We start from the raw sequence: 12500 nt of genomic DNA on the forward strand, positions 1-12500 counted from the left end.
GGAACACATTCAGTGCTAAGAACTAACTCCATGAGAAAGAGAGAGAGGGGGGGGGAGATAGGCAGAGAAAAAGAGTGAGAGAATAAGGGAGAGGTAGTCGTACCTCTATTCCCAATTCAAATGTACTTCCTTTTAAGGGCACTCTCACACACCCTTCGGAAGGACCCTTGTGTCGTTACACACACAGCCATGTAGAATGTTCACCAAGCCAGGGGGTCACAAGGTCACATAACGTGGATATCCACCCCCACTGCCTGGCCCTTCTTCCTGAAAAGGTTGTGACCCCAGGATATTATTCTAGTGTTGCTGCAGTACGTCTGTAGGGACTCTGTCCTGTTCCTTCTCTCACTCTCTCTCTTTCTTTCTCTCCTGAAGTTCACTGTGGTTTTGTTCTGTTCAGAGAAATAGGGTTTGAGAGTGACTGTTTTTCAACAGGTGATATGGATCGATTCATTTAGCTTTTTTTTTTTCTTAAATAAGGAATCTTGAAATGTCAATCTTTCTCTTCCCTCGCTTTTGTTCTTTCTGATTTTCTCTCTGTTCCTCTCTCTCTCTCTCTCTCTCTTTCTTTCTCTCAATTTTGTCCTGTCTCTCTATCTTATCTTGAGCCCATTAGCGGTGGAACAGGACCAGCGGCATTTTGGCTTTGCTGATAAGGGTGTCAGAGTGTGTAAAGCCATAAAACCTGAGAGCCTGTGTTGCTACAGGCGACACAAATCCCAGACACACAAACGCACACACACACACACACACACACACAAACACGCGCGCGCACACACACACACACACACACACACACACACACACACACACACACACACAAGAATCTCCCTTCGTGCATAAATATACAGAACGACAGAGTCACAGACCCACCAACACACACTTGCACCTAAGTAAATATCGTAATGGCTCAAAGTCACTTTGAATGGGTGGGGGGGCGAAAACCCAATATAGGGGAGTAGGTTGGGTCTTCACTGTTCTTGAGTGTTCAGGTGTGTGTGTGTGTGTGTGTGCACGTGTGTGCGCGTGTGTGTGTGTGTGTGTGTGTGTGTGAGAGAGAGAAAGAGCGCGAGAGAGAATGAGAGAGTGATAGTTTGTTTCTGTGTGATCTCAAGCATTTAAGAGCTCTAATTAATCCATTTCCTGTCTACAATTATGGCTGCTTATCCCACATACCAACTTGTCAACTTCAAGTCCACTTCAGTCTGCCTTTTACGCTCTTCTCTTTTACACACATCAAAGAAACATGGACACACACACACACACACAGACACACACACACACACACACACACACACAATCCACATACACAAACAACCTTTTCACAATACACTCACACACACATATACACATACAGACAAACACACACACACATGCTATCTTCCTCCAGCGATCCACATAATGACAAACAACCTCTTAACAATATACTCACGCACACATATACACATACAGTCAAACACACACACACACACACACACACACACACACACACACACCACTGCAACTAAATCCGCCCACTGGTCCTCACTGTAAGTTATGCATTAGTACTGCTTAGTAGTAGTGGTGGGATACATCAATCAGTATCCCAGTCATGGAGAGGAAAGAGTGGGCCGTCATCTCTAATCTCATCTCTAATGGCAACCCACTCCTTCCTCTCCAGGGCTGGGGTACTGACTCACAGCCTGACCTCAGCGGCAAGAGGTGCAGGCCTCAACAGGAGCTCAACTGGGTCGGCTGCTCTGAGCCCTGTACTGGGATCACAACTCCACAGGATGGATGGGCCAGACCCAAACTAAAATGTGACATGGGCCATTTTCTCTTCACGGGTAAAGTAATGCTAATTATAGCACACACACACACTAACAGACATACTCTCTCTCTCTCTCTCTCACACACACATACACACACACACACACACACACACACACACACACACACACACACACACACACACACATACACACACATACACACAGACATACTCTCTCTCTCTCTCTCTCTCTCTCTCTCTCTCTCACACACACACACACACACACACACACACACACACACACACACACACACACACACACACACACACACACACACACACACACACACACAAACACACACACACACACACACACACACACACACACACACACATACACACACAGACACACAGACATACTCTCTCTCTCTATCTCACACACACACATACATATTCCAGCCTACTCATCAATCAATCAACCAACACAAACACACTTACTGTGACCATACACTCTCTGGACAAGCAAAAGCGTCAAGCATCATTTACACTCTGACCCAGTGCAGGAAATCACCACAGCACATGTGGGTGTGTGTGTGTGTGCATACATGTATGCACATGTATGTGTCTCAGCTTTTGTGATTGATGACAGTAAACACTAAAATGTGTGTTCCTAAGTGTGTGTGTGTTTGTCCGAGTGTGTGTGTGTGTGTGTGTGATTAATGCACATCTGTGCTGAGGTTCAGGCTTATTTAGCAGTGCAGTCAGTGTTGTAGGAGCGAGACCCTGTGTGACTTCAGTGGAGTAACTGCAGTCGGTCTGGAGCTGAGCGTGTGTGATGGAAGAGACGAGAGAGAAGACTGAAGAGAGGACACACGGAAATGTAGAGAGAGGGAGAGATACATACACATAATTATACTGTACACGAGGGAAACACACACACACACACACACACACACACACACACACACACAAACACACAAAGACACACACACACACACACACACGCACACATACACAAACACACACATATAAAGATACAGTACACATTCATGGTCTTACCATATGTGAAGCCCTTCTGCTGACTGTTCTTCCAGTATCAACACACACACATTAAAGATACCATCTTAAAACAACAAACCAGGATTTGTTGACCAGGATTTACTGTCTCTCTCTCTCGCTCTAACAAACACACACACACACACACACACACACACCCTGGGGGTGACTTCACGTCTGCCAGTATGTGATTCCTCTAGGAGGAACCACAGGCCTGAATGTCTACGATCCTAAACCCTTACGACAGCCTCACAGACCACTGCAGTGGATATCAACTGCACATTAAGGGGCCCAACTAGCTGAGACACACACACACACACACACAGACACACTCGTCTCACACACACACACACACACACACACACACACTAGGGGTGGGCGGTATTTCGGAATCATAGTTGTCTACGGTATTATGTCATGCCACCACATGAATTTTGCCATCAATACCAGAATATTTTTCAAAAGCATGAAATAAAGCATACAAAATTTCCAAAATTTTGGCTGCCAGAGAATTCCAGAGAAAATTCCAGAGAATTCCACAACAGCTACTGGTAATCTGCTTAAAGCCCTTGCCTACAATTACCAAATGAGATAGCTAGGTAACCAGCAAACTGTGAAATCTGTTTTAATAATCTCATTAAGATTTTTTTTTTTAAATGGAACGAATCTTTTTGGCCACTGGTGGAAATGATGCCGCTGTTCAGAGTTTGCCATTGCAAATACTGGAAAGTTCGACAAAATAACATGCAAATACTGATAGGTGACACACCCTACAGAGTAGCCTAACTACATCACCTAAAATGTGTCCAAAAGTAAATGCCATGATATGCACCTGGACGTCCAGGGAAATTACTTTTCATTAAAGTTTAAGATTCCTGATTTGAGTTATTTCAGTCATACAGAGTAAATTGTGCTCGTTATTAGGGGCCCCGTTACGACAACTGTTTTATTGAAACTGTTAATTTAAACCGTGTTTCATATTTATAATGTTAATGAAGAATTGTTTTCGAACCTTACTTACTTGATCGTCTTTGAGTCTTTGAAATGTTTCTTTTTTTAATATAAACTTTTGGAATGTGTTTTTGCTACGGGAAAGATACAATAGTATTAAATGTATTAACTTCATATAAACGATGAATACCGTGATATAAGTCAAACACATATCACACATTTACAGGCATACACTCTCTCACACACACACACATGTTTGTATCTACTGTAAACTAATGGATGCCTGCCTGACAAATCTATCCCTGTCTCACACACACACACACACAAAGAGTAATAATGTCATAGTCTGTCTCACACACACACACACACACACACACACACACACACACACACACACACGCAAAGAGAAATCATTTCATAGTCTGTCTCACACACACACACACACACACACTCACACACGCACACAAAGAGTAATAATGTCATAGTTTGTCTCCCACACACTGGGCAGATTCACACTGTCCTGTGGTTTGGACATGCTGCATTTGCCCAGACTGCAAGCCTGTAGAGAAAGACATGTTATGATACAGTGCCCCACCCCCCTCCAGCTCCATTCACACAGCACTTCCGTCAGTGAGCTGCCTCGCTAATCCATTAATATAGCTATGGCTTCAGGGTGCCTTCTTAATGTTGTGTGTGTGTGTGGGGGGGGGGGGGGGTGTTAACCACAGAGAGATCCATAAACTTCACAGGGGAGGGATAGAAAAGGAGAGAAAGAGAATGAAAAACTGACAAAGAGAGACACAGAGAAAAAAAAAGAGAAGAAAATCTTCCTCCAACAGAAACGATCCTGTGTAAGTGTCTCCACCTAGTGGCTCTTTGCAGAACTAACCATCAAACAACTTAGCAGTCCAAACATCTCTAGTTGTCAGGCGCTCTCAAACTGTCACAAGAGCTACTGGACAAGTGTGGATCAGAACGCATAGACCCAGCCTGGCTTAGGATCAGATGAGGTTCCCACCACAGGTGGAGATGAGTTACAGTAACACAGGCACAGACTCACCACAGGTGGAGATGAGTTACAGTCACAGGCACAGACTCACCACAGGTGGAGATGAGTTACAGTCACAGGCACAGACTCACCACAGGTGGAGATGAGTTACAGTCACAGGCACAGACTCACCACAGGTGGAGATGAGTTACAGTAACACAGGCACAGACTCACCACAGGTGTAGATGACATTGAGGTATTTGCGGGTGCCGGCGTAGCACGGGTCCCCGAACTCGCGGGAGGAGGCTCGGATGCTGCAGCTCTGTTTCCCCTGGCAACGGGATGTCAGAACTTGGAGGGTGGTACCTGATTGGCAGTCTGTAACAGAGGAGATGTCCAACTCAGGTGGTGCTACTCTTACCAACACACTACTGATGTGCTACTGCTTTGAAAAGAGGGGATATATTATGGAGGCTCAACTTTCAGGAATAAAGCTCTTGTTCAATGTATTATGTCCATTGTATTGCTAATATGTTGTTTATGGCCACATCCCCCATCTTTGACACTGTTATTAACATGAGGATTCCTTATCGATGAGTAATGCATGTTTAACTGCAGAGGTATACAAAAATGGTAATAGATACAGTTATATTACTGTAGGGCATATTGAAGCATGTCATGTTAATCTACCGACAGTGTATACATTACCTCGGCTGTGCTATAAGTGCTATAAGCTGGGGTGATATCCTCATCAAGCATGGAATAGTGTGAATGTCATCTCATGTGCAATGTGTGAAAGTAGTATATCAGCCTATATTTAAGTATGTATGTCTTGTATCACTTCAAAACTATGAGCACTATGTTCAGAACCTCTTTCCACTTTAGTTACATTCATGATAAAGACTTTCAAAATACACCATTTTAAAGAATGGCAGTAACACCAAACCTCTTGAAACTGAGGAAGATGAACTCTTGTCACATGTCAGATGTCTTGTCTTGTCTTCTGACTGCTAAACCTTTTAAAAAGTGCTTCATCATCTTTCAACGAATAATGTGTGTTCTTATGCAGGTAAGCTCTGGGTGTGTTCACTACTCTTCAGGTAAAACTGTGCTCTGTGTGTGTTTGTGCGTGTGTGTGTGTGTGTGTGTGTGTGTGTGTGTGCGTGTATATGTGTGTGTGTGTGTGTATGTGTGTGTGTGTGTGTGTGTGTGTGTGTGTTTGCGTGTGTGTGGGTGTGTGTTTGCGTGTGTGTGTGTGTCTATGTATGTGTGTGAGTGTGTGTGTGTGTGTGTGTGTGCTTGAGTGTGCACAGGGCTGGTTGGAAATGTCAGGGTGACGGATGGATCTGGAATCCTGTTGGAGCGTACAGCAGCTACACGAGTCACTGATATGTACACCAAACCATTAGGTAGCAGGAAGACAAAAGCACCCATTCATACAGCTCTAACCACTACAAAACCTCAGTAAAGTAACTGTGTGTGGGTGTGTGTGTGTGTATGTATGTATGTGTGTGTGTGTGTGTGTGTGTGTGCACACGCGAGAGAGTGCGTGTAAATGCGTGTATATGACTGTGCGCCTGGAAGACCACCCCACACTCACACACACACACACACACACACACACAAACACAGACGCACACACAAAAACGCACACACACACACACACATACACACTGTTGGCTGCTTTTGCTTGAGTGACATTGAATCCTTGTGGAAGGCTGACCTAAGGGGAGGAACTGCAGCTGCCCGTCATTCTGACAGAGGGGCGGCTCATCCATCATCCACTGAGCATCATGTTGGCCCCGCCCTCTCCCCACCTGTGTCTTCACACCTGAGCGGGGGCACCTGCGCACACCTCAGACTGTGAGCTAAGCTGTCAGTGCCTCAGTGATGGGCCTCAGGTACCAGACTGGTTCCGGAAACCTCTCTGTAGCTTGCATGCTAAATCACTGTGCTAACATGACCAGAGCCTCAAAGGGCCACAAATACAAGCATGACATAAAGGCACCCTCTACACTTCTGATCTGTACAAACTCTATTGGTCAACTTCCAATCTCACCTTTGATTGTTCTAGAAAAATTGTTCTAGAAAAAAACAACGTGGATAGAAATGTCCAACATACATCCTATCACACAAAACAGTGATTGCAACCACAAAGAATCTGCTCAGGTAACCCAACACCAGAGCCCTGTGTAGTTTCATGTGAACTTTGAGGGACAGTGTGAAATCACACAAGTATTGACTCCCAGCAGTTTATAGATCATTACTACCACCTAGGGCTGAACGATTTGGGAAAATAATCTAATTGCGATTTTTTTCCCCCCAATATTGCGATTGCGATTTAATATGCGATTTTTATATTTTTATTTTATCCTCTTTTTTTTCCAACAAAACGTAATGAATGATTTAAATATGACCAACACAATATTAGATACATTTAGTGTAAAATATTCTTTCCCACATTTTACATTTTTATTTAACTGCTCATTACAGAAACAAGAACAACAAATCGGTGGCTTTGTCACTGTGCATTTAAGTAATTTAAACAAAGTCATTGTAAGTATAAACACAAGGCATTTTGAAACACTGTGTGCAAAATGTACCATCTTAAGAAAATCAATTTTTTTTTTAGACCACGTTGTAATCGCGCACGTTGGGGTTAGAAAATCGCGTTTTATCATATCGCGATTTTATCGCAAATGCAATTAATCGCTCAGCCCTACTACCACCCCCCCGCCCCCCCGTCCCCCCCCTCCCTTCAACCACCGAGCCCCAAAACACTCTGGGATGTCTAGTTCCCTTTCCCCCCTCCTAGAGAAGCATTACGGGGCCCTCCCCCCCAAAAAACATAAACACAAACAGCTACTCTGGTCAGCTTTGAAAGGTGACACTTAAGATCAGTCACGCACTCGGGCAAGCAGACATGAGAGGCGCACGGTGGAACAGCCCCCCGAGGTCCCCCCCGGTGACCGCCCCACCACCACCACCGTGGAAACCTGTCAGCACCATTCAGGACAGATGGGGGCCAGGGTTCAAAGGTTAAATAGCCTTCCGCTGAGGTAAACGATGGAATTGGGGGGGTCAGGGGGGGTTGGCATGTGGTGATGAACGGCGCTGTTTCCGAAAAAGGAAGATGGCATTAAGATGACACTTGGATTTTGTCTGTGTCTATGTCTGTCTGTGACTGTGTCTGTGTCTGTGTCTGTGTCTGTCTGTGACCGTGTCTGTGTCTGTCTGTGGCATACACCATGCTTCCTTGGTTTCTAACTAGGGGTGGGAATCGGATACAGGTGACGATACAATACTATCACAATATTTGGGCCGCAAAACGATATAATTGCGATTCGTTACATTCAAACACAACAATGTATAGTATTGAGATTCGATTCTGCGATATTTTGTGATTTATTTCTCATATATATTTCCTTTTGCATACTGGGATTCTCTACAGCCATCGTGGAGTGGTAAATTTGCTCTCTTCTCGAAGAGAAGAACGAGGTCTTGTGCCATCTTGTGGACATTAGAATGTCCACAGAGCAACGTTAATCAAAGTAGACGTATGTACCAAAAGAAAATTTTAATCACAATATGAGTGTGTGAGTCAGGCTATTCAGACTCACATACACACACACACACACACACACACACACACACACAGGAACAATGAGCTGTTTTAATCACAGCACAGAGTCTCTGGCAAGGTCGTTTGAGTTCCTTGGAAAATAAATGTTTCCCAGAAATGCCACATAAATGATCATGACACTTAAGGTAAGGACAAAGTGAAGCTCCTCAATTTCTGTCTGTTCTGCTTGTCTGTTCACTGGACAAACATCAGAAGACACTGTAACACCTCACATAGGTAGCAATGCCAGGACATCTGATCTCGCACTCCTCACAATGGTTGCGCAAAGGCCCACTGTATGCTTGTGCGTGTGCGTGTGTGTGTGATGCGTGTGTGTGTGTGTGTGTGTGTGTGTGTGTGTGTGTGTGTGTGTGTAGGTGAAGGTGTGAGGAGAGTGATATGTGTGAAAGTGATGAATGTCCAACAGCCACATGCACACACCAGAACCTGCCAGTGCATGGGAACCTTGAAACCCAATCCACTTAAGTCTCTCTCCAGAGGGACCCCCCTGGAGGTGACCCCTCTCGAGGTGACCCCCCTGGAGGTGACCCCCCTAGAGGTGACCCCTCTCGACCCCTCTCAGGGTGCCCACCACAGGCTCCAGAGAGCGGCTGCTGGCGGGCCATTACTGCCGGTGTGCGGAGAGGTGCCACTACTACCAAAGGGCTAAACCTCGGGATCATTATTGATGACCAACTGACTTTCACTAACCACATCGCCTCTGTCTCCCGTGCGTGCCGCTTTGCACTATTCAACATCCGCAAAATCAGGCCGTATAAGCCAGTATGCCACCCAGCTGCTGGTGCAAACCTTGGTGAGTTCCCGCCTTGACTACTGCAACGCCCTCCTAACGGGCCTGCTGGCATGTGTGGTGAAACCACTACAGATTATCCAGAACGCAACAGCGCATCTGGTGTTCAACCAACCAAAGAGGGCACACGTCACCCCACTACTCATTGAGCTCCACTGGCTGCCTGTAGCTGCTCGCATTAAGTTCAAGTCACTTATGCTTGCCTACAGAGTGCTTGCTGGTTCTGCTCTCACCTACCTAAATGCTCTTGTAAGGGCAAATGTTACACCCAGGATGCTGCGCTCGTCTAGTGAGCGTCGTTTGGCACTGTCGTCTGTGCAAGTACGGCAATCCAGACTATTCTCATTTGTAGTTCCACGTTGGTGGAACAAACTGCCTAGCACTACCAGAGCAGGGGCGTCCCTCTCTACCTTTAAGAAGCTTTTGAAGACCCAACTCTTCAGAGAGCACCTCCCTTCCTAATAGGGGTGGGAATTGGCAAAAATGTGACGATTCGATAGTATTGCGATATTTGGGCCACGATTCAATATTATTGCGATTCTTAACATATTGCGATACAGCAAGTATTGCGATTCGATTCTGCGATATATTGCGATTCATGTCCCCCATATTATTCAGAAGGCATTACAAAAAATTAGGAAAATAAGACTGCTCAACTCACTTCAAATGTCACATTTAATTCTGTGCACAACATTATCTTCTACACATTAAAAACAAGTGCAAAAACAAAAAATCCTGATTTCGCGGGAGCTTTTCCAAAATGTTGTGATGAAAGTTACTGTGTTTTTTAGGTGTTTGTTGATGAAATTGCGGGAGCAAATGAAAGTTGCGATAAAAAGTTCATAATTTCCCTCTTTGTAATTATAAATGAGTTATTTGTTGAAAAATAAGTAATTAATAAACAAACATTCAGTAAAGCCAAAACCATTGTCCTCTTAATAACCTTACCAACATGCCAAACAAAAGATTACCAGGACTACAAAAAAGTAGCAAAATAGGCTTTACTTATCCACAACGAAGTGCATCACGGACGCACGGTCAGGGGAGGCAGAGTGAAAGTAAAAAAAATAAAAAATATGATAAAATAAATTAATATTTCTCTACTGATCTGTGCTATAAATGTAATATCTGCATGATTCCAATCATTTTGAGCATTTGATATAATCAAATCATTGAATTTGCGCATGTCCTGTTCAAACAGACAGGAGACATTGAGACGGTGAGGCAGCGACGAGCTGTGCCTCATCTCAGATTGCGCAATCCCTCACAAACTGGGATGAGCGCATGCGTAGAACCTATTTAGTCCTGCTGATCGGACATAAAACCACAGTGAAAAAACACAGAGGGGAGGCAAACACTAGGCTACCTCTGCCTCAATGAATCCCATCGAGAGCCCAACGGTCGGGTTTATGCTTGTTCTGCCGTTGCTTTTCTTCTACACTTATATTTGACCTTGACCGCGAAAATAGAAGATTCTATTAAACTTAAACATTTCTCAAATCTGGTCTCCCATTATTGATCACTTTACGTTTTGTTTGAAAGTCCAATGTCGGAGCTAAAAGGTACGCTTCAAACGAAGCTAAAAGGTATGCTTCTCACCCCTCATTCGCTAACATTACATTGATACAAACCGTGTACAACCGGTTGTGATGGTGAAGCCATTTTCATTTGAATTTGCTGTTGAATGCACGACAACAAAGCACCGCAACAAGCGCCACCTTGTGGATGTAATATGCAAATGTAATATTATCAGAGTAAACTCTGAGAAAAACAATGGAGAAAACCCGAAAGTAAAACACATAATTATATAATTAAATATTGCAATACTTTGCGCTACTGTATCGATATAATTGCGTGCGCAAAATATCGCGATACTGAACAGAATCGATTTTTTCCCCCACCACTACTTCCTAACTGGCACTTCGACTAATACTTAACTTGCTCTTACAGCAGTTGCATTCCTGCACTTCTTTTTTCTATTTCTTATGTAAAGTAGTATTTATTGTTACACTAGGTCTCTATTGCTCGTAGATTGACTGTTCTCTCCCTTGTATGTCGCTTTGGACAAAAGCGTCTGCTAAATGTAAATGTAAATGTACATTTGTTTTGAACATACTATATCATAGCTCAACAATATAAGATAAACAAAATAGATAATTTTAAAGTGTGGATTATGAGGTTATTATGGTGCAGGCTCTTGTGCAGGCTGGGTGCATCCCCTGCTCCAATGAGGCCCCAACAGGCTTTTGAACTATGTTTTACAGACTACACATTACCAAAATAAATGCGATTCCGCCCTATTGCAAGGGTGAAAACAGTACAGTGCACTTCATTACAAAACAGATAGCTAAGAGTGATATTCAATCATATCAGCGCACTAAATAGATAAGACTGGATCCGATTACAGGCCTATAAATCAATAAAGCACTTAAACACTGCTGTGAGGCCAGGTCTGAAACAAAGGCTGCTCTTGTAGTCCTGCTCCAGCCTGGCTCTCTGGTATGTTACAGAGTCCTCCGTCTTCAGAGACAAGTCTGTTAGCCTGGTTAACGTGTGGCGGCAATAACGGAATAACCGACGGGCTATCTAGCCTTAAGTATGCAGGTCAATGGAGATGGATGTGGAGGAAAGGACTGATCATGAACACCCACCCACCCTTTCATGTTCAGAGCTGATCTGTGGCCCTTAGAGGCGTCCCTGGGGGACGGGGGGGGGACGGGGTTGATTTCCTTCCCTGCTGGTATCATGTTTAGATTCTTGCTCCGGCTCAAAACAGGAAGAAGAGAAACAGACGGCGGCCCATTAACCTGGTCTTTGATTCCCCTTGCCATGGTGATTAGACAAGAGGAGAGGGGCAAAGAAACATGTCAGGGCACACACACACACACACACACACACAAACACACACACACACACACACTGACACCCCATGCACACACACCCCACACATACACTCACACACACCCCGTACACAGGACCTGCAACCAAGGCTACACAAGCCCCAACATTCGTCATCTAAGTTAACAGGCCTTCCTGGAACTTGACAGCTACTTGCAGGGCAGACAGGTCAATAAATGGCAGTTTTGTAGGGGTGGAGAAAGGAACAACAACATCAGCACTGAGCCACGCCTAGCTAAGGAGCACAGGAAAAAACATCAGCACTGAGCCACTCCTAGCCAAGGTGCACATACTCACCTCATGACATTATGGAGAGACGTGAAAAGCTGTCATCTAAATGTGATGATTTCTCTACACTGAGCTCATTGCACTCAATCAGCAGAATACCGCACTCAAACACACACAAGAGCGTGAATTAAGTGGA

General features: G+C 44.4%; 1 protein-coding gene across 1 annotated transcript in view; it reads right to left on the bottom strand.

The window, feature by feature from the left end:
• LOC105907300 (protein eva-1 homolog C-like) overlaps positions 1-12500 on the bottom strand; it is a 47315-nt gene that overhangs the window by 29055 nt on the left and 5760 nt on the right. Inside the window, exon 3 of the mRNA XM_031581849.2 lies at positions 4980-5123. Within this exon, the coding sequence (XP_031437709.1) occupies positions 4980-5123 (144 nt within the window). The remainder of the gene's footprint in view (positions 1-4979; positions 5124-12500) is intronic.

This window comes from Clupea harengus, chromosome 15 (genome assembly GCF_900700415.2).
Source record: "Clupea harengus chromosome 15, Ch_v2.0.2, whole genome shotgun sequence".
NCBI lineage: Eukaryota > Metazoa > Chordata > Actinopteri > Clupeiformes > Clupeidae > Clupea > Clupea harengus.